At 51.5% G+C, this 22,611-nt stretch overlaps 1 protein-coding gene across 1 annotated transcript; it reads left to right on the plus strand.

Moving 5' to 3' along the window:
• The first annotated feature begins 317 nt into the window (after positions 1–317).
• ITGA5 (integrin subunit alpha 5) lies at positions 318–21,615 on the plus strand. Its single transcript, XM_063115580.1, has 30 exons — positions 318–756; positions 6,905–7,035; positions 8,594–8,706; positions 8,835–8,955; positions 9,185–9,246; positions 9,341–9,386; positions 9,655–9,780; positions 10,014–10,058; positions 10,199–10,242; positions 11,979–12,035; positions 12,225–12,277; positions 12,581–12,789; positions 13,039–13,230; positions 13,650–13,695; positions 13,883–13,984; positions 14,183–14,238; positions 14,369–14,523; positions 14,808–14,945; positions 15,076–15,143; positions 15,477–15,627; positions 15,714–15,806; positions 15,970–16,049; positions 16,190–16,270; positions 16,378–16,483; positions 16,899–17,051; positions 18,149–18,232; positions 18,343–18,456; positions 19,069–19,170; positions 19,714–19,836; positions 20,522–21,615. Exons 1-30 carry the CDS (start codon positions 380–382, stop codon positions 20,603–20,605), a joined length of 3,312 nt encoding a protein of 1,103 aa, XP_062971650.1. The 5' UTR covers positions 318–379; the 3' UTR covers positions 20,606–21,615.
• Positions 21,616–22,611: the final 996 nt, after the last annotated feature.

Genomic DNA, 22,611 nt, shown 5'->3' on the forward strand with positions numbered 1-22,611 from the left:
GCACCCGGTGGCCCTGGAAGGCAAGAGGGAATCCCAGTTGGCCAGACGCCAGAGGAGTGTTCCTCCCTGAAGAAGTGAAGGAGACCCCACACACACATACAGGCTCCCTCCGCCCTCCAGAGGTGATTCCTTTCCTCATTAGGAAATTCTCCGCTCCCTTTTTCCGACTCCTTTTCCGAGCGTTTACGTTGTACATCTGGAAGGAGGGGGGAGGGCAGAGGGGGAAGCAGGGGAGGGGGAAGAGCCCAAACCCGCCCAGTCTGACCCAGTCCAGACAACCGGCCTCCAGCTGGGGCTGGGGAAAGGGGGTGGAGAGGTGCGGTCCCCCCACGCCCCTTCGGGGTGGGGGGCGCGGGCCCAGCGTTCCAAGGACCCAGGAATGCCCCCCCGCCAGCCCCCTCGGCAGGCGGGGGGAGGGCTCAGCCGGGAGTTTGGCAAACTCCTCCCCGCGTTGAGTCATTCGCCTCTGGGAGGTTTAGGAAGCGGCTCCGGGTCGGTGGCCCCAGGACAGGGAAGAGCGGGCGCTATGGGGAGCCCGACGCCAGAGTCCCCTCTCCACGCGGTGCAACTGCTCTGGGGCCCCCGGCGCCGATCCCCGCTGCCGCCGCTGCTGCCGCCGCTGCTGCTGCTGCTGTTGCCGCCGCCACCCGGGGTTGGGGGCTTCAACTTAGACGCGGAGGCCCCAGCAGTGCTCTCGGGGCCCCCAGGCTCCTTCTTCGGCTTCTCGGTGGAGTTTTACCGGCCCGGAGCAGACGGGTGAGTGAGGAGAGTGGGCGGCGGGGTGGGATGTTGGGGGACGCAGCCTGGAGACTGGGGGCGCGGCTGGGGTCTGAAGGGGATCAGGGCTTGAGTTTGAGGGCGGAGTTTGGAAGGACTAGGGCTGGAGTTGGGGGCCCGCGCTAGAGTTGGGGGCCCGCGCTGGAGTAGGGAGGGGACGGGGCCAGCGTGGAGGGGGGCCTGGAGTTCGAGAGAGATCAGTGGGGAGACATGTGTCGGGTGGGGAGAGGACACGAAGCTGGAAGCTGGAGAAGTCTGGGCAGGGGTCTCAGGGCCAAGGGGGAGGAGAGCGTGTGAATGGAGGAACAGCAGAGAGTCTCCGGCTGAGATCTTTGGGCTGCAGGGACCTGAAGGGGGGTGGGGTGGAGGTGGAGAGGGGGCGCGAAGGCCAGGAGGGGCTTTGGGGGGCGCTGGGGGACCTCAGGATCCATGGAGGCCATTGTGTGGAGAAAGGACGGGTCGAAGCAGAATGAGTTCTGTGTGGTAAGAGGGGAGTCAGAGACCGTGTAGTAAGTAAGAGGAGAGTAAGAGGGGGTTGGAAGGTTAAATGGGGGCCAGCTTCATCCTCCCCTCCCCCCTCAGTTCAGACTGGGGAAAGACCCGGGAGGGGGACGGCAGCTCCCTTCCCTTTCTCTTCAGTCTTCTGCTCCGCCCTGCACCCCAATCTGTTCAGGCGTGGGGATCCGAGAACTTCGGGAGAGTCCTAGGACCCTGGCACTGGGGCGCCTGGGCTGTGGGCGGGCTCAGCCAAGGGCGGGTGCTGAGATGTCTGGAGGGTGTGTGTGCTCGTGGAGGGGGGTGGGCTGTTTCCCTCTTCCTCTTGGGAGGAAGAGAAAAGCTGATTTCCTGTAGCTTGTCGGCTGGAGTTGAAATGAGACCGGGACTTCTGGGGCTGGGTTCGGAAGCAGGGGAGACGCGGGCTCACTGGGCCCAAGAGCGTAAGACCTGACTCAGGGCCCTGGACGTCTCACAGGAAGATCCTTATTCTCAACTGAGCAGCGGGACAAGCAGACCCGGCCCCTGAGTGCCTGGAAAATGGGGTGCCCAAAGGCTTGCGGAAACCGGAGTTAGAACGGAGGCAAGATTAGAACACATTAGAACAAGAGTGTTTGGTTAAATGGAGACGGGGGGAGGGGACAGTGGGAAGTAAGAGAGGAAGGGGACTGCCCCTGGGCTGGGCCAGGGATCCCCAGATGCACCATATTCCTGATCCTCCACAACAACTAGAGTTGCTCTCTTTCTCCCAATCTCTGAGCTCAGAGCTTCCCACTGCTCACCATCTCACCCCGCAGTATCTCAGTATTTGATGGAACCTCTGTCAGAGGGGAGCTGTTTTTACTCGTGGTACAGTTGACTGATCTCTACTCATTTTCTTTCATTTTTGGAGAAATGGAGTTAACCCAGCTAATTCAATTGGGGAGGAGAGCAAATTTCTCCTTTGTCTGAAGGACTTGGAGCTGGAAAAAAGAAAGATGGTTAGGACCAAGTTGTTGGTTCTAGGCTATTCAAGGTCTCCACCCAACCCCCACCCACCCCCCTGGCCTCTTGCCCAAACCCCATTGCATCACTCTGGCCTGGAGCCTCTGCTAGGCTTGGCCTCCACCAGACCCCCTCAAACTTCTTACCACTAATGGAGTAGAGAGGAGAGAGAGAGGGAGGATATGGGGTCTCCTCCCCTGGATCAGGGTATCTAGTTGTCTGGATTTTAACCTTCCCTGTGTTTCCTCCTTCGCCCTCCCAACAAAAGTGTCATTTCCCTTTTAAAACACTCCTCTAAACATCTGAACTTTCATATACTCCTGGTCCCCTATAACAGGACCCAGCTATCTCCTCCCTTCCCCCTCCCCTTTCTGTTCATCTCCCCTCCCAAGAGAACCCAGGTGTCCATCTTGTACTCCTCCCCTTCTCATTTTCTCTTTATAGTACCCTCTTAGAGTAGGACTCAACATTACAACATTCTACCTTCCCAGCGACCTCCCTCCCACCATAGCTGGGCCTTGGACCCCCTAGGGCCATTGCCAGAGAAGGAGGCCCTCAGTGTTCTTGGTCTCTCCCTCATCACTTCTCACAGTGAACACTGAAACAGCATCAAAGGACAGGGTGAGTACCAGAGAGGTTACATGGTACAAAAGGACAAAGTTTGAGTCAAGCAGAGCGAGTTATGAGCCCCCACACTTATTAGTTCTTTCTGTGACCTGAGGCAAGTTACTCAAGCTATTGGAGCCTGGTCTTCCCATGAAAATCAATAACTTTTTCTTATGGGGAAGTTCTGAAGACTACATGAGACTATATATACATACATATACACACACACACACACACACACACGCACGCACGCACCTGGTCCGCAGAGGGTGATCAGTACATGGGAGGCACAATTTTTTGTGGGTAGCTATTTTCTATTTCTGGTTCTCTCCTCCCTGACCAACACCTAGTTCTTTGTTTAAGTTTTCCCCCATTTCTTACTTGCTATTAGTACTTATAATAGTCATAGTAATTAATAGTTCCTCATATTTCCTTAGCTCTTTCACATCAATTTTTCCATTGGATCATTATAAAAATCCTTGTGTTTATATTGCCCCCATTTTAAATATATAAAAACTGAGGCTTCAGGAGTCATAGAAATTTAGAACTAGAAGTAAATTTAGGGACAATTCAAGGGCAATCCATCAGTTTATGGATGGAGAATCCAAGGATTAAAGAGGGAAGTGACTTGGCCCAGGACATTTTAAAGCATGAAAGGTGGACCTGTCTCAGCTCAGCTCCTTATTTGCTTCTGGACTGTCACAAGTGGAGGCAGCTGTTCCTCCCCAGCCAACCGGGCATATCCCTTGTGAATGCATTGGGGGACCCAGGTCCAGGTGTCCTTCTCTGGCCTGGCCAGTGCTGCTGTAGGACCTGTAGGAGTTCTGTCCACTATCTGCTCTCCACCCCTGACCTTGTCAGGCCAACAGAGTCAAACAGTAACCGAGTATTGAGCGGGGACTTGGTTAATCAGAAGCCTGGCTGGAGAGATAGTGGATAGGAGAAGAAAGGATGAATTGGCAGTGGGGTAGACAGAACACTGGCCTAGGAATCAGGATTCCTAGCTTCTGGTTCTTATGCTGGGAAGGATTCTGAGTGACCTTGGACATGTTATTTAACTTCTCTGGGACTTAGTTTTTCCCATCTGTAAAATGAGGACATGGGACTTAGTCAGTGCTTTTCAAACTTTTTCTTAAGTAATATCAGAGATGAAGGTGGCCTTCCTTTATTACATGTGTCAACCCTGAGGCATCTACAGTAAAGTCTTGAAACCAGTGGATGCTGTCTATGGTGCCTTCTAGCTGTGATAGTCTGTGTCTCCAAGGATCAATTCTACAATTTCAGGGTTCTGCGGCTTCAAAATAAATTATGGCAATTATTTCTTCCCTTGTACCCTATTTTGGAAGAGTTTGTTTGCCCAACTTCATTTGGTAAGGAATAATTAATTCCTTTTCTCATATTTCATTAACCAAAAAAAATCTATAACTGTCAATCAGAGCTGCTGACCAGCATGAGATAACCAGGTTCCCCACATGAGTTGATATAATTCTAGCCAAAAGCAAATAAACTTGAAGTTTTAATTAGCCTGGGCTGCCTTATCTAATAAATGCATCATTTCCATTAGGCTTTCTGAAATATTAAAAATAGCCTAAAGACCGTCCATTGTTACCATCTTAGACCCCTAAGAAGGCCCAACTGCTGCAGGATTTAGGAAGCAGAAACTAGAAGTGGGAGAATAAGAACAAGCTAGCTTAAGTACCATCCCAGACACCAGGAACCTCACCTTAGCACGTGGAGGGGGGGGCCTATTCATTGGATTGACTTGGGTTTGCTGGGATGGAAGGGCCACTGAATCCTCAAGTATAAGCCACAGGTTGTGGGGGCAGATCTGGGTCTGCACCCCTTGACTGCATGCCAGGTATCCTGAACCTTCGCACAGCCAGAATGGATCTGCTGTGGCTTGTGGGCTCGTGGGGTTTAAAAGCTCTGTAAGGCTTCTCCCTCACCTTCCAACCCAACTAAACTCCAAGATATTTCCTCAGGCCATCCCAGGAGTCTCAATCTCAGCTCCCCTCCAAGGACAGGGAGTGTTGGAAAAATCTGGAGTGGGAACAGGGTCCCTTGGCCTCAGCCCTGTGGCTCCAGAAGACATTGAGATAACCTCTTCACCCAGAGAAAGAGGGATAGGGTATTTCCCGAGTTCACACTGAGTTAGCACCTGAACCAGAACTCCTTTCACTGCTTGCTGTACCACAGCTGCTCTGGTCTGGTTCAGGCTGGTGGCCCTTTCTGCCTTCAGGAGTGTGAGGGCAGCAGCTAAGTTCTCTGGGGGCTGCCCCTGCTAAGAGAGGAGTATACCTCTCTCTCCTCACCCAGTTCAGGGGCAATACAACTTCTTACCATCACCAATCTCACCTCCTGGACTTGGCAATTGACCAAGTCACTGTGCCTTCGGAGTGGCCAGCTTCCACCCCTCAACTGGATGAAATTGCCTAAGCGAGAGGGGTGGGGCCTGGCTGGCGGGTGGGAGACAAACGGAGAAGTGCGAGGTTAGAAACAGACAGGAAGCCACAGGCAGTAAACATTTCCTGTCCCCAGGGTAACAGAAGTTGGCACCTCCCCTCATCCTCTCCCCTCTCCCCCCTCCCACATAACATCCCTCTCCTGGCTCCCCCAACCCCATTCCTCTGGACCCCACCTTCTCTCTCCTTCATTCTCATCTTCTGGCCCTCTTAGACACTTCATTCCCCACTTCAGTCCCCTTGGACCTACTCTCTCTGGTGTTCCCTTCCCCTGTTCCTCCTGGACCTCACCCCTCCCCCACTCAATAAAATCTCATCCTCTTGGAAGACACCCCCAGGTTTTGTGACCTCTACCATAATCCCTGACTTGGGCCTTCTTTTCTAGTGAGAAGGTCTGAGGAAGGTATACAAATACCAGGGAAGGAGTGGGTACTGGGAGTGTTGAAAGCTGAAAAAGGACAAAACCAACAGAGATGGAGAAACCTAAGATCTGAGAACGAGAGAGAGAGAGAGAGAGAGGACCCAAAAACCAAAACCTAGAAAGCAAGCCATCATAGGGCCAGAGGAACAAAGATTGAGAAGCAGTGCCAGAGGCAGACACTGGGAGAGAGCAGAGGCCAAGGCTGGCAGGGATACTGGCCCAGGGGGCAGGTTGAATTGCCCAGACTGCCAGATACAGTCCTTGTAGGAGATCCTGGAGGAGAAAGCCAAGAGAGCCAAGCACTGTTGCAGAGGCAAAGGACCCAGGGATAGAAGAGCAGAGCTGAAGGCAGGAAGATTGTCCAGGCCCTTAGCTATGACCACCCCATTACATAGGACCCCCATCAGAGGCAAACTTCTCTTCTCAGGGGGAACTAAGGTACTGTGTCCAGAACTAGGACCTCAGTAGCAGAGGATGTGAATTCAGCCTCCTGGGGATGGTATGTGAGAAAGGGGTTCGAGGTCTGAGACAGAGACCCAGCCAGGAAGAGGAGGTCCACACCAGGGCCAAGGGTGAGGAGGGGCCCAGGCGCAGAGGAACAATCTGTTTTCACTGTCCTCCAACTCCTAGTGGAGAGCACTTCTGCTGCCTAATTTCCAAGACTCACATTTTCCTCCTACACGCCCCAAGGCTAGGCAGCTGGGGAAGCCTGCTGGAGGCCTGGGTCTTGGCCCAGGGAAGGGATTTGGCTTGGGAGAAGAGGGTACAGGCTATATGAGAGGACCCTGAAGCTCCAGAGGACCTTGGGTTCCAGGGACTGCATATCTAATCTTGGCAAGTACATAGGAGAGATGGAGAAGCTGGGGTCCAAGCCCTCCAGCTCCTCTTCCCCTTCTAGTTGACTCTGGCTCCTTTCTTTATTAACAGAGAAGGTAGGAGAGGAAAGAGAGTGGTGGGAGGAGGGGAGGTGTTGTGTTAGTGACAGCGGCACATGGGGACTGCCTGACTCCAGCCTGTGCCTCTGGCATCTGTGGCATCTTCTGAGATATAAATACAACACAGGGGGCATCTACCCCACCCCCAGCCAGCCCTACCCCAGAGGCCTGGGTCCTTCCTACCCAGGAGCCACCCTGAACTGCCTCTCCTTCCTCCTCCACAGGGTCAGCGTGCTGGTGGGAGCACCCAAGGCTAACACCAGTCAGCCAGGAGTGCTGCAGGGTGGTGCTGTCTACCTCTGTCCGTGGGGCAGTAGCCCCACTCAGTGCACCCCCATCGAATTTGACAGCAAAGGTAGGCCGGTGAAGTTCAGGGAGGGCCTGGGGGGCGCGACTGCAGCTGGGGGCGGGGCCTGGGTGGGGCCTGGAGCAAGAGGTGGAGTCTTCCCAGTACCGTAGCCACGTGCTCTCCCAGCGCCAGCACTGGTGCTCCAGCTCTGCAGTGGCTCCCCATGGCACTCACTCCACGTTCCCAATCCAGCCCAGCCCAAGAAGGGCGGGCATGATTCAGAAACATGTGGCTCTCATTTCCCCTGAATCACCCGCAACTCAGGGAGGCCAGGGCCATAACACAGACAAGACAGGGAGAGAAGCACTGACTATTCAGTTCCTTTAACTAAGCACTGACTAAGTGGTTGTGCATGCGAGGCACTGTGCTGGTGCTGCAGGGATTGAAACATGATTAAGCCACTGCCTAAACATAGAGATGAGGGCCAGCCTGTGGCTCACTCGGCAGAGTGCGGTGCTGATAACACCAAGGCCCTGGGTTCGGATCCTATATAGGGATGGCTGGTTAGCTCACTGGTTGAGCGTGGTGCTGACAACACCAAGTCAAGGGTTGAGATCCCCTTACCGGTCATCTTTTAAAAAAAAAATTAAAAAAAAAAATAAATAAATAAACATAGAGATGGATGGGAGACAGAGACTAACAGCTAACACTCAAAGAGCACTCGCTCTGTGCCAAGCACTGTTGTGAGCACTTTACATATGTTAGCTCACTTATCCTTTCAACAAATGTATGAGATATTGTTATCCCCATTGTATAAGTGAGGAAACAGAGATTAAGTAACTTGTCCAAGGTCACACAGCTAGTGAACAGTGGATCAAGGATTCAAACTCTGGCAGTCTGTCTCCAGAGATAAAGACTAGGGTGAAGGGAGCTGGCCGGTTGGCTCAATTTGTTAGAGTGTGGCTTTGTAAGGTAAAGGGTTTAGTTCCCTGCACTCGCCAGTCACCAAAAAAAAAAAAAAAAACTCAAGTAGACTGGGATAGGGAACAAAAAGAGGAGAGCCTGAAGGGGGAGGGAGTAGAGATAAGAATCATGAAACAGACTGATTTTTTTAAAAGCCTGAAAGACAAGTGAGCATCAGAAAAATAAGAAAGGCTGTTGTATAGAGGGCAGAGTTGGACTTGGAAGGAGACAGACAGAGAAATGTCAAGAAAGGAGATAGAACAAGATGCTATTTGAGACACAGGCCCAGGTACAGGCAAAGAAGTGCAAACAAAGGGCTACCCTCTTAGAAAACAGCCACTCTTCCCTATCACCCTCCTGTCCCTGCCCCACTGCACGAATCCTTGTCCCAGATGGGTGAGGAAGCAGAGGGAGTGAGGGGGAGGTAACTCTGGAAACCCCAGGTTCTGCCTGTGTGTGTGCGTGCGTGCATGTGTATGTGTAGAGGAGGGGTGAGTCAGGCTGCACAAAGCAAACTAAAGATCCTTCCCCACTCTCCTCTCCCTGTGAGTCATGGGGGCTCAGGGCTTGGAGGTGTTGGGCATCACCAGGCTGCATGTGGTGCTGCTCTAGAGTTCAACTGCCCTCTGCCGAGCGTGACTTCCCTCCTCACTTCCCCAAGGCTCTCGGACCCTGGAGTCCTCACTGTCCAGCCCAGATGGAGAGGAGCCTGTGGAGTACAAGTCGTTGCAGTGGTTTGGGGCAACAGTTCGAGCTCATGGCTCCTCCATCTTGGTGAGGGGCCAGCAGGCTCAGTGGTGTGGTGGCTAGGGGATGGGCAGTGGCTGGGTAAGGCCAGGCCTGGAGGGAGGAGGGGCCTTCCTCCACTAAACCTGAAGCCCCCTCTTCCCGGGCCTTCCCAGGCATGTGCTCCACTATACAGCTGGCGCACAGAGAAGGAGCCACTGAGCGATCCTGTGGGCACCTGCTATCTCTCCACAGACAACTTCACCCGAATTCTGGAATATGCACCTTGCCGCTCAGGTAAGGGTAAGAGGGGGCATATGTCCCGTGTCTGCCTTCTCCATGTGAGTTTCTGGTATACTCAGGGCTGACTCTCACTGTCCCCCATGGGCTATTTACCCTTATGCTCACTGTCTGGTCCAGGGAGGCCCTTTCTCTCATTCCCTCTCCCACCTTTTTCCCATGCCATCTCTTCTTTTCTGTGACCCATCTATGCAGGGCTCCTTCTCACCACCTTCTACCCTCACAGATTTCAGCTCAGCAGCAGGACAGGGTTACTGCCAAGGGGGCTTCAGTGCCGAGTTCACCAGGGTAAGAGGGTGATGATCTGGGAGAGAAGGGGCTGTGGGTAGTGGACACAGGTGGATCAGAACCAGATGTTAGACTTACCTCCTTCCACCCACAGACTGGCCGTGTGGTCCTAGGTGGACCAGGGAGCTATTTCTGGCAAGGTAAGTCCTTCCTCTGCCATTCTGTAGTCTCCTGGCTCATGGCCTCCCATCCCTACTCCCAGCCTGGAATCACCAATCCTTCCCTTCTCTGCCTCTTTGCCCACCTTCCAGTTCTCCTCTTCCTTTCTCAAGGCTTACATGTAATGTTCTACCACCCTCCACACGCTTCCCTTCTTTGAACCAGACTCCTGAAATCGTACGCAGTCAGCCCCCAGATCCCTCTCTGCACCTCCCCCTCCATCCATCTGCCCTTCATTCCATTTCCCAGGCCAGATCCTGTCCGCCACTCAGGAGCAGATTTCAGAATCCTATTACCCTGAGTACCTGATCAACCTTGTTCAGGGGCAGCTGCAAACTCGCCAGGCCAGTTCCATCTATGATGACAGCTATCTGGGTGAGCAAGCAAGTGGGGAGGGAATGGCAGGGGGAGAACCTCAAGTGCTCCTGTCCCCACTCACCCCCTTGCCCCCCTTGCCCCACTCAGACATCCCTAGCCCCTCTGCCATACTTGTCATGTGCATGCTGACTATGAAGGCCCAGTAGGGTTAGTGAAGGGATTGGGAGAAGGACCAGAGCAGGAGGGTCTCCAGAGCAGGAATACTAACATCTACCCACCCTGTCCCCCAGGATACTCTGTGGCTGTGGGTGAATTCAGTGGTGATGACACAGAAGGTGAGTGCCTACCCAGGCTGGGGCCAAGGGAGGGAGCAGATAGAGAACTAGGACCTGTTGGCCAGGAACTTAGACACTCACCATTTTTGTCTGCTCCCCTTTCCCTATCCTTAGCCCACAACTCTCTCTTTTCTTTGCAGACTTTGTTGCTGGTGTGCCGAAAGGGAACCTCACCTATGGCTATGTAAGATCCAGACTCACCCCTCACTCCCTGTACTCTCCTAGCTAATCACAAAGAACCATGCATGGCAGTTTGTGAGGGTTCAAAAAGTGGACCAGAACACGGGCTCTGAAGTCAGACATCAGTTCCAGTTCTGGCACTTACTCTGGTTGAGCCATTCTGTTCTTTATTCATACCCTGCCTCCAGCTTAACATCTCTGAGCTTCATTCTTCTCTGTATAATGGGATAATAATAGATCTGACCTCACAAGGCTCTTGTAAGGGTGAATGAGATAATGCATGTGAAAGTACTTAGTGAATCGTTAGACAGTGTACACTAGTAGCTGTTATTATTAGACCATGACTAGTGCTCTAAAAAGGATACAGATAAGAGTGCCATAGGAGTTCGTTCAATTAACACATTTATTAAGGAAAGGTAAGAGATAAGAAGATGAATAAGGCATCATACCCCATCTCATAAGGTACTTCTAATCAAGTATATAAGATAAGCACACATACAATTATAATCCAAGGTGGAGCCACTATTAGTGAGCCCCTGAATGCCTCAAACACTGTCCATTTAGTATTTTTATTCTTTACAACAAGTCTGTGGGGTAGGTATTAACTTTCACATTTTACACATAAGAACACTGAGGTCTAACAGACCACGTAAGTTGCTTAAGATCACCCAGTTAGTAAGTGGCTAGGTAGAAATTTAAAACCAGGTCTATCTTATTCCAAATCACTGTTTTTTTCAGCACTATGATAAATTTCAGAAAAGTATATAAGGTGATATAGTAGTTTAGGGGAAGGAATAAACACTTTCTAGGGAGGGGATAGATCAGAGAAGGTTCTGTGAAGAATCTGTGGCGATGAGGAAAGAGCATCCTAGGCAGGAGCATGAAAGAACAGAAGAAAAGGAAAAAATTTTAGCCCAGTTTAGCAGACTCTTGGGCTGATTGAGGATGAGAATAAGGAAAAGCTGAGTAAAAACAGATAGGTTAGGGCCAGATTCTCCCGAACCTTGGAGGACCAGCCAAGAAGTTGAGACTTTGGGCAGTGGCTTCAGGGAGCCACTGTGGATTTCCAAGCCAGAGGGAACCATCCCAGAGTTGCTCTAGGGCCATCAGTCAGTCTGGCTGTAGTGAGTGGGAAGGGTGCATAGAGGAAAGGAGCAGCCCAGGGCAGGGAGACTGGCAAGGAAGCTGTCCAGCTGTTCTGGGCGAGTGCTCACACCAGACTCACAGCAGTGAGAGTAAGGAAGAGATCAAGGATTCAGGAGACTTGGGGACCTGGTGGGCTGGTAACAGGGGAGACATGACTGTGGTTTGGGGTATGGAGGATGAGAGACGACTTAGATTCTGAACATGTGTTTGCAGCCCCACTGTGCATAGTCATAATGATTGAGTGTTTACTGCATGCCAAACACTACTTTAGGCTCTGGGGAGAAAGCAAAGAACGAAACCAAGCTTCTGCCCCCATTGACCTTACATTCTAGTGAGTAGAGATAGACAACAAACAGATAAATATGGAATCTGTCAGTAGTTGATAAATGATATGGAGAAAAATAGTGAAGCAGCCACGGGGTGGAGCTTCCTGGCATAGAAATGGGATTGTGAGAGCAAAGCTCCAAAGCAAGTTAGGAACAAGTGGTTTGTGTCCTCAAGGAATACCTGTTCCTGGGTATCCTGCACCCATTTGTTCTCCAACCATGGGAGGGACTGGGCATCCAGGACCAATAGGTCTATCTCATCCCCCAGGTCACCATTCTTAATGGCTCAGACATCCAATCCCTGTACAACTTCTCAGGGGAACAGGTGAGGACATCCCCACCCGCCCCTACCCTACCTTGGCCCTCTGCCAATGAAGCCCCAGCCATGACCCAATAATATCAGCCCAACTTTCCAGCCCTTCTGGAGTTTCTGAACTCCTCTTCACAGCCCCTGTTGATCCTGTTTATTGACCCCTCTAATTCTGACCCAGTGTTGCCCCTTTGCCCTCCCCAGATGGCCTCCTACTTTGGCTATGCAGTGGCTGCAACAGATATCAATGGGGATGGGTGAGTAGTGGGAAAGGGGCACACCACGATGCCCTTCCCAGATCCTGGAGGGAAGAGTGGGATGGAACAGAAAATACAAGAAGAGCTTTTCCCCCGGCTTTTTTCTCTGGATTCTTGCTCATACCTGCATTCTCCTTGCTCAGAGACAAGGAGAGAGCTGAGAGCTGAAGATCAGAGACTTCAGTTCTTCTGACTTGGGTGGGAGCGAGCCTGGGATCCAGGATGCCCGGGATTTCTGGCACTAGGATTAGGAGAGGTGGCAAGATAGGGTATCATGATGCCTGGGTTTGCCCTTCCCCCCAGGCTGGATGACTTGCTGATAGGGGCACCCCTGCTTATGGAGCGGACAGCCGACGGGCGGCCTCAAGAGGTGGGCAGGGTCTACATCTACCTGCAGCACCTGGCCGGCTTAGAGCCTACACCCACCCTGACCCTCACTGGCCATGATGAGTTTGGCCGATTTGGCAGCTCCTTGACCCCCCTGGGGGACTTGGACCAGGACGGCTACAATGGTAAGCACCATAGGCTCTGGGAGCTAAGGAGAAGCCAGGTCCTGAGTCAGAAGGGATTGGGGGGAGGGTGTCTGTCAGCTCAGATACCCAAACCCCATGACTTTAATTCCAGTGTCTGGGTCTAAGGGTTTGAAGAGATTAGAATACGGTGTTTGATAGACGGGAAAGAATAGGATCCTGGAGCCTGGTGGTAGAGATTTGGACCCCTGTTCATGACCTGCTGACTGGTGTGTGTTCTGTGTCTTTCAGATGTGGCCATTGGGGCTCCCTTTGGTGGGGAGACCCAACAGGGAGTAGTGTTTGTGTTCCCTGGGGGTCCAGGGGGGCTGGGCTCTAAGCCTTCCCAGGTTCTGCAGCCCCTATGGGCAGCCAGCCACACCCCAGACTTCTTTGGTTCTGCCCTGCGAGGAGGCCGAGACCTGGATGGCAATGGTTACCCTGGTGAGTTGTGTCTGAGGCCCCTTTCACTTTAGAATTCCCTGGTCACAAGGCCGGCCCGTGGCTCACTCGGTAGAGCGCGGTGCTGATAACACCAAGGCCACGGGTTCGGATCCTATATAGGGATGGCCGGTTTGCTCACTGGCTGAGCGTGGTGCTGACAACACCAAGCCAAGGGTTGAGATCCCCTTACCGGTCATCTTTTAAAAAAAAAAAAAAAAAAAAAAGAATTCCCTGGTCACAGACCCCTACCCCTTCTTATGCACCTTTCCTAAGCTCCTAGGTGCAGCTCTAGGCCAATGCCACTAGATGGCGCTGCCCCCTCTCTGCATCCTCCTTGAGTAATAAAACTAGAAGGGGTTAGGAAGAAAGGATCCTGATGTGGGGCTTGCTGTAAGGGGTGGTCTTTTGACTTCCTGCAGATCTGATTGTGGGGTCCTTCGGTGTGGACAAGACTGTGGTGTACAGGTATGACCTCCAAGGAGGGGTTGGGGAAGGCAGCCCTAGGGAACTGGGAACTGGAAATTTCTCAATAGAGCTGAGGTTGGGAAAGTCAATGCAAAAAACACTGGCATCCTGGGCTTGGGCATCAGGTTCCTGTGCCTGGGTTACAGAGGAGTCTTAATTCTGTTCACCCCACATCCACTCTTGCCAGGGGTCGCCCCATCGTGTCTGCCAGTGCCTCCCTCACTATCTTCCCTGCCATGTTCAACCCGGAAGAGCACAGCTGCAGCTTGGAGGGGAACCCTGTGGCCTGGTGAGCTGGGTCCTAGGAGATTGCAGTTATGAGCCTGGGATACCTCAGTCTGTGCCTGGGAGTGGACAAGGGAAACAAGTCTGCCTTAGGAAGGGGACAAATGGTAGTGTCCTAGTCTGGGTCTGTCTGGGAGGTAGGTAGAGGACAAGATGCCTGTTCCAGTTGGATTCATCAGCTTTCTTCTTGGTCTGTCTTCAGCATCAACCTTAGCTTCTGCCTCAATGCTTCTGGAAGACATGTCCCTAACTCCATTGGTGAGACAAACTGCCTGGATCTCTCAGGCACTGGGACAGGAGATAGAGGGGCTGGGGACCTGGGGACCTCCCTTCTGTCTGAATAGATTAGGAGTGTGAGCAGATTCTCCTTATATGTCCCCGGCTGCAGGCTTCACAGTGGAGCTCCAGTTGGACTGGCAGAAGCAGAAGGGAGGGGTACGGCGGGCACTGTTCCTGGCTTCCAGACAGGCGACCCTGACCGAGACTCTGCTCATCCAGAATGGGGCTCGGGAGGATTGCAGAGAGATGAAGATCTACCTCAGGGTATGGCCTGAACTAGCCGGAGAAGGTGACCCTATAGATCTAAGGGACCCTCCTTAATGGAAAGAGATTGGACGATTCCAGTGAAGGGCTTGGGACTCTTGGGGGCTGAGGAAGGGGACCCTTCTGTCAGAGGAGCTGAGAACCAGGCTGCCAAGGCCTCTGAAGGAATGAGAATGGTTAGAATTGGGACCTGAGCAGACAAAGGGAGACGTAAGAGGCTGAGGAGCAGGGCCACCAAGTCTCCAGGGTCCTCTGACTCCGTGAACTCTCTCCCCTGGCCCCAGAATGAGTCAGAATTCCGAGACAAACTTTCCCCGATTCATATTGCCCTCAACTTCTCCCTGGATCCCCAAGCCCCTGTGGACAGCCATGGCCTCCAGCCAGTCCTTCATTACCAGAGCAAGAGCCGGATAGAGGACAAGGTGAGGATAGGGCGAGAAGGGACCCGGGAGGACAGAGGCCTGGGCATCTGGGGGCAGGGCCCTGGAGATGGGGACCCAAAGCCCAGGAACAGGTATAAACTCCCCCTCTCAAGGCTGCCCTGCTTCTCAGGCTCAGATTTTGCTGGACTGTGGAGAAGACAATATCTGTGTGCCTGACCTACAGCTGGAAGTGTTTGGGTAAGTGGAGGCTAACATTAAGCTAGGGAGTTCTGGATGCACCTAAAACCTGAAAAAGTAGAGTAGGGACATACTAGCGGTGTGATCTTGGGAAGTTACTGAACTTTTCTGAGCTTAAACTTCTTTATCTGTATAGTGGAAATAATAGCATTTATTTCTCTTTTTGGAAGAATGAAATGAAATGATCTACATAAAACATCTATCCTAGTGCCTGCCACAGAGTTGGAACTCAGTAAATGTTGTCTATTATTACTGTATTGTTATTATTATGGCCCATTGTCCTGGTCTGAAGATTAATTCCCCAGTGTCCCTTACCCTGTGTACCCCATCCAGGGAGCAGAACCGTGTGTACCTGGGAGACAAGAACGCCCTGAACCTAACTTTCCATGCCCAGAACATGGGTGAGGGTGGCGCCTATGAGGCTGAGCTTCGGGTCACGGCCCCTCCGGAGGCTGAGTACTCAGGACTCATCAGACACCCAGGGGTAAGAAGGGACACTCAGGTGGGGCTTTAGAGGACACCCCTCTACAGGGGGCACCAAAACCTGACCTGCACTCACCCCACCTCCAGAACTTCTCCAGCCTGAGCTGTGACTACTTTGCTGTGAACCAGAGCCGCCTGCTGGTGTGTGACCTGGGCAACCCCATGAAGGCAGGAGCCAGTGTAAGTTTGGAACAGAAGATGAGGGGGACGGAGAAAGAGGGGACCTTAGGACAGTAACCAGCCAGTCCAGAGAATGGCTGTGAGATAGGGAAGGAGGGCTGTTATTGGTGTGAGGTAAATGCTCGGTCTAACAGCCACCTTTTCCTCCCTCACTATTCTACAGCTCTGGGGTGGCCTTCGGTTCACAGTCCCTCATCTCAGGGATACTAAGAAAACCATCCAGTTTGACTTCCAGATCCTCAGGTAGGGAGTGGGTGGGGCCAGGCTGGGGCTGAGTTGGGGTGCAGAAGGAGGGAGGGCCGGCAGGGAGTGGAGCCTGGTTGCGGGCTCAATTCTCACCAGCTGGGCTCCAGCTCCACCCCGCTCTTGCTTCCATCCCACAGCAAGAATCTCAACAACTCACAAAGCGACATGGTTTCTTTCCGGCTCTCCGTGGAGGCTCAGGCTCAGGTCTCCCTTAACGGGTCAGTGCCTAGGCAGAATGGGGCCTTTCTGGGAGGAGAGACAGACCTGTAGGGAAGGATGCCTATGGGGTCCCTTCCACCCTCCTCTAAGTCACCCTTCTCCTTAGGGTCTCCAAGCCTGTGGCAGTGCTATTCCCAGTAAGCAACTGGCAGCTCAGAGACCAGCCTCAGGAGGAGGGGGACGTGGGCCCTGCTGTCCACCATGTCTATGAGGTGAGGAGGGATAGGAGGCAGGGAGAGCTGGGTCCTGGGCAAGCCAGGCTAGAGAGAGTGGAGGGGCCAGTCCAGAATGAATGACAGGAAAGGAGTTAGTATGAGCAAGAGATGGCTGGGACCAGAGTGAGGGACTAAGAGGAAGAGAAGAGGGAGGGGTGAGTGATATGCAAAGGCATGGGGCAGTGTCATGTGAGAGACAGCCAGAGGAGAGAGGCCAATCAAGTGATTGGAAAAGAAGGATGGAGCTGCCTCCAAAAGTGCTGGAGAGAGGATTTCATCCCTGTGCATGGTTCCCTCCTTTACTTCTAAGATAGGAGCCCCGCAGCAGGGTATAGTAGGACCATGGTTATCCAGGGTCTCCGTGGGGCAGAAGCATTCTCTTCTCATGATGACTGTGCTCTTCCCTCCTCAGCTCATCAACCTGGGCCCCAGCTCCATTAGCCAGGGCGTGCTGGAGCTCAGCTGTCCCCAGGCTCTGGAAGGTCAGCAGCTTCTCTACGTGACCAGGGTTACAGGACTCAGCAACTGCACCACGAGTCTGCCTCCCAACTCACAGGACCTGGAGGTGAGGCACTTGGACACATGGCAGGTTCAGAGGACTAAGGTTGAAAGGTTGGGTAAGGTCGCTGGGGGCCTGGAAGAGGCAGTGAGAATGTGCCTATAGTTAGGACTAAGGCCACTGAGGGGGGTCAGAAAGTGCACAGACACCTCAAAGTCCTGCGAAAGAACAAGACTTCTGTCCACAACATTTCCTTCTATCTGCAATATCTTTCCCTTATTTCCTGGCATACTCCTAGGACTCAGCTCTGTGCCACTTCCTCTGGGAAGCCTTCTTCAGAACTGTTCCTCTGTGCCCTGGTGCCTGTTTTATAGTTCATTTACTCATTGACAACATTCAATTAAATGAATGCCTGCACTGAACACTGTTAGGCTCAGGAAATATAACACCAAATAAAACTGACAAGATCCCCACGCTTGAGGGGCTTACATTCCAGTGGAGGGTGATAGACAATACAAAATAAAAAGAGGAGAGGGGGACAGGGAGAGTTTAGACAAGCAGCATAAAGAATAAGTATAATTTGTAACAACATATATACTAGTAATATTGATTTGATCAACATATGTCCACACTGAACCCCCAAAATAAGTATAATCAATTATGATTCAATAAAAATTAAAAAGAAAAAAAAAGTAAAAAGAGAAAGAGAAAAATTAGCAGGTATTGAAAAATAGTGAAAGTGCAGTGCTAACATGCTGTGGAAAGACTGGAGACTATTTAAGTTGGCTCATCAGGGAAACCTCCTGAAGAGGTAACAGTTGAACTGAGGCCTAAAAGACAAAGGTGAACCACCTACCTGTGAAGACTCGGGGAAGAGCATTCTGAACGGAGGGAACAGCCAGTACAAAGGCCCTAAGGCAGGAACAAGGACCTAGTTATTTATTTACACATCTACTCCATGTAAATTTCAAGAACCGAGTTTTATTCATTTTCATATTTCAGCACTGAGCTTGATGCCTTGCACATAGGGGTGGTCAGTTGGATGAATCAATAAAGAAATAGATAAAAGAATAAGTTGAAGCTCCTCTGGAACCCAGGTACAGGCTGACTTAGACGCTGTAATGAGACAGAAGAGGCAGCAAACAGTCTCTTTCCTCTTACAGCTGGATCCCGAGGGTCTCCTGCACCACCTGCAAAGACGGGAAGCTCCAGGCTGGAGCACTGCTTCCTCAGGACCTCAGATCCTTGTAAGTGGTACTGAGAAAGATGTCTGGGACCAACCACCGAGTACCTGTTTGGATTCTCAGAGCCACCAGAAGGGCAGAACTCTGGGTTCAAGCCTCTTCTTTCTTCCTAGAAATGCCCAGAGGCTGAGTGTTTCAGGCTGCGCTGTGAGCTCGGGCCATTGCACCGACAAGAGAGCCGAAGTCTGCAACTGCATTTCCGAGTCTGGGCCAAGACCTTCTTGCAGGTAAGGGAGCCTTACCCCAGTCCTGACCTCTGACTTTTGGGCCTGCCTGGACTGACCCTTCCCTTTCCCATTGTCCTAACCACCTCTCATCTGGTGAATGGGACCCAGGCACTGCAGCTCTCCTTGCTTGCCCTTGTCTAGACACAGCTATGTGTCCTTGGCACCACCTAGTGGCCACACTAGAAGCAATGGCTTCCCTTTCCTGGTCCATTAGAAGGAGAGGGGACTGGAGGGAGACCTGCATACAAAGAGTGATAGAAAAACAGTGAGATGGAAGTTGAATCCATAGTGGAGAGAGGAGCAGATGTGGGAATAGTAAAGATCAATCATTTATTGAGTGCACAGTATGAGCCAGGCATTGTCCTGGATGTTAACCCACATTAATGATTCAAAAAAAATTTTTTTATTGAATATATAGTCATCTAATTATACATTATTTAATTATAATTATTCGATTACACATTTATTATCTCATATAAGAAACATCAAAGAGACTCAGGAGAGAATGAGTCCAAAATAGGAAAAGATCACAACCTAAGCCAGACCATGGGGAGTCCTGTGTCCTCTAGATCCCAGGAAGGGCTGCCCTGACCAACTTTCTCCCATTCACAGCTAGAGCACCAGCCATTTAGCCTGCAGTGTGAAGCTGTGTACAAAGCCCTGAAGATGCCCTACCGAATCCTGCCTCGGCAGCTGCCCCAAAAGGAACTTCAGGTGAGTCCAGGTTCAGAGTGCTGGAACTGAGACTGGGATGTGGATGAGGGCTGGCCTTGTAATTGTAACAATTATTTACTGAGCATCTACTATGTGCCAGGCACTGTGCCAGAGATATAGTGGTAAGCAAGATCGACATGGTATCTTTGCTCCTAGAGTTCATAGTCCGGTGAGCAATGATAACACAGTGTCAGGGTGTTTATGAAAACACATCATAGGAACACCTGAACCCTGTCTTGCAGAGTCAGGGAAGGCTTCCTGGAAGAAGTGATGTTCAAGCTGAAATATGAAGAATAAATAGGAACTAGCCAGGCTAACCACTCAGGAAAGGAATATTCTGGGGCGAAGGAATAGCAAATGTGAAAGCACAACAGTAAGAGATAATATTTCACATTTTAGGAGCTTAAATTTTTAAGTTCAGCATGCTGTTAGCTCAAAGTAAGAGGGGGGAGGTGTGTCTAGATCCAGTGACAAGAAGGTGGCCAAGTATAGGATGGGAAGAACTTCTGGGTTCTCAGTGATCTCACCCGACTTGCTCCCCAGGTGGCCACAGCTGTGCAATGGTCCAAGGCAGAAGGCAGCCATGGTGTCCCACTGTGGATCATTATCCTCGCCATCCTCTTTGGCCTGCTGCTCCTAGGTCTGCTCATCTACATCCTCTACAAGGTCAGCTACAACCTGCACATGATTTGGCCACCCTCTCATCAGGCTCTGCCTTTACCCTCCACAGTCCCAAGTATTCACCTCCAGACCAATTCTCCAGTTGTATGTCCCACCTCTGCCCTGGCTACATGCATCCAATCCTGACCCTTCCTATTGAATTCCTCCCTTCATTCTATAGCCCTTAGCTTAGAAAGAGTCCTCTTGGAACTGGCCTGTTAGCTCAGTTGGTTAGAGCATTGTGCTAAGTTTGTCTGTATTTGCAACATCAGTGTAACCCACAAATAGCAAATACACGGTATTTGTGCTATCACTTCCTCCAGAAATCCAGGGCAGCCATCACTCATTGATCATATCCCAGAAATGGCATCAGCATTCTTCTCAAGAGGCAGCCACTACTAGACAATCAGACTTGGCACTTGAGTTCAAACCTATTTGCCATTCCTGGCTTAACTGGGGGCATTTTTAAGGTACTAGTGAAAGACCCTCCCCTTACCAAACCATCCCCAATTTTAGCCCTTCTGGGCCCATTGGACCTCTTGGAGGGCTAGTCTTAGCCTGAATTCAGAGGCCACTTTTGCAGGATGGGAAGTTTGAAGGCACTACAGACATCCTCATTCCCTCTTGGAATAACAGCTGCAGAGAAATGGGAGCCAGACTACCTAAACTCTCCCCTCTTTCCCTTCATCAGCTCGGATTCTTCAAACGCTCCCTCCCATACGGCACCGCCATGGAAAAAGCTCAGCTCAAGCCTCCAGCCACCTCTGATGCCTGAGTCCTCCTGATCCCAGACTCCCAATCCTGAAGACCCAGTTCCCTCACCCTCAGTCTACTGACAGAGGAGACTGGGTGCTTCCTGAAGGTGCTGAGGGCCAGGGAGAAGCTCCTCTCCCCAGCCCAGAGACATACTTGAAGGGCCAGAGCTGGGGGCAGGGGTGGGTGGCAGCAAGGAACTGGGGATCCCTCCCCCCAATGCACTGTGAAGGACCCTCGTTTACACATGCCCTCTTCATGGATGGGGGACCTCAGATCCAGGGACAGAGGCCCTAACCTCCCTGCAGCCTTTGCATTTTGGAGAGTTTCCTGAAAACAACTTGGAACCTAATTGGGCAATCAATTTGCAGTTCCTTGGGCTAGACATGCCACAAGGACTTCCTGTCCAGCTCCAGTCTGCAAAGATCTGTTCTCAGCCTTGCCAGAGATCCAAAGGAAACCCCCAGCTAAGAACCTGGAACCTGGGGAGTGAGACTTGGCAGCTCTGGACAGCCCCGACCCTGGTGGGCCAACAAGGAACACTAACCATGGATGGTGCCCCAGGACCAGCTCAGGACGGATCGATGCTGGCCCAGAACCCAGCTCAAGGGGAAATCAAAACTCAAATGGGCCAAACCCAGCCTGGGGCCTGGGGTTGATTTGGAACTCAGACTCAGACATTGGTAACCAATCTAGGCAGATCCAGGACTATATTTGGGCCTGTTCCAGACCTGGGCCTGGAGGCCCAATTCACCCCTGACTTAGGAGAAGTCAGGACTTGCCCAGGACCATGAAGGGGCCATGATGGCAACAGATCTGGAACCTCAGCCTGGCCAGACGCAGGCCTTCTCAGTCCTCCAGAGAAAGGGGAGCCCACTGTCCTGGGCCTGCAGAATTGGGGTTCTGCCTGCCAGCTGCACTGACGCTGCCCCTCCTCTCTGCCCAACCCTCCCCTCACCTTGGCTCTGGACACCCGGGACTTATTTAAACTCTGTTGCAAGTGCAATAAACCCAACCCAGTGCCCCCACTGACCAGAGCTGGAATCTGTGTTCTTCTGCCCTACTCTTTCAAAACCCATCCTGGAACCAGACAGCTTGGTGGGAGGGAGATGCCTGTTTCTCTCACACCTTCTTTCCACTGGGAACCAGGAGTGTGAACCCCAGGAACTGTGAAACTAGTTTCTGGATTCCCTTCTCTTAGGTGGAAGAGGTCATGGAAGGGAGGAAAGGAGAGCTTGACTCCTCTGCCCCTCACCCAGCCCCCACCAGATTTGGTTCCCAACATCCCCAACAGAAAAGGGAAAGGAATCCTTTTTCTTTGGGTTTGAGGATTAGAGAAGAATACAGTTGGGGAGGTCCAACTTGAAGGTGGGGAAAGATGGTCTAGAAGACTCACCTGGGCTTCCCTAAATCAGAATAATGAAATCAGTTAAGAAGTAAAAGCCAAGGAACTAAATTGGAAGAAAGCCTGTTCAGTTTTTGTATTGTTTTGTTTTAATTGCTATTATGTGCTGGTGGGAGGAGGATGTTAAATCTCATTTAATTTCTTTCAATCCTGTGAATCTCATCTACACAAGGAAAAACTGAGGGGGTCGGCCCATGGCTCACTTGGGAGAGTGTGGTGCTGATAACACCAACGCCACAGGTTTGGATCCCTATATAGGGATGGCCGGTTAGCTCACTTGGGAGAGCGTGGTGCTGACAACACCAAATCAAGGGTTAAGATCCCCTTACCGGTCATCTTTTAAAAATAAATAAACAAATAAATAATTTTAAAAATTTTTTTAGAAAAAAGAAAAACTGAGGCCCAGAGAGGTTATGTAGCTTACCCAAGGTCACATAGTGAGTGGCAGAGCGGGTACAAACTCAGCCTTGTCTGACTGAGAAAGTCCTCATTCTTAACCAACATGCCATACGGTTCAGATCTTTGAAGAGAAATTGTGCAAAGTAAGGGAGCCCCTCAAGTTTCTCTTTTCTCCTCAAGGCCTGTCCTAATGTGCAGCAAGAAGAGAGGAATGGGGTTGTTGG

The sequence above is a fragment of the Cynocephalus volans genome, chromosome 12 (assembly GCF_027409185.1).
Source record: "Cynocephalus volans isolate mCynVol1 chromosome 12, mCynVol1.pri, whole genome shotgun sequence".
Lineage (NCBI taxonomy): Eukaryota > Metazoa > Chordata > Mammalia > Dermoptera > Cynocephalidae > Cynocephalus > Cynocephalus volans.

Bases quoted from the DNA above. Each gene is read 5' to 3' on its own strand.
- ITGA5 (XM_063115580.1), top strand. From the start codon at position 380: ATGCCCCCCCGCCAGCCCCCTCGGCAGGCGGGGGGAGGGCTCAGCCGG. The intron at 9,781-10,013 runs GTGAGCAAGCAA...CCTGTCCCCCAG, and splicing joins CTATGATGACAGCTATCTGG to GATACTCTGTGGCTGTGGGT. The intron at 16,050-16,189 runs GTAGGGAGTGGG...TCCATCCCACAG, and splicing joins TTTGACTTCCAGATCCTCAG to CAAGAATCTCAACAACTCAC.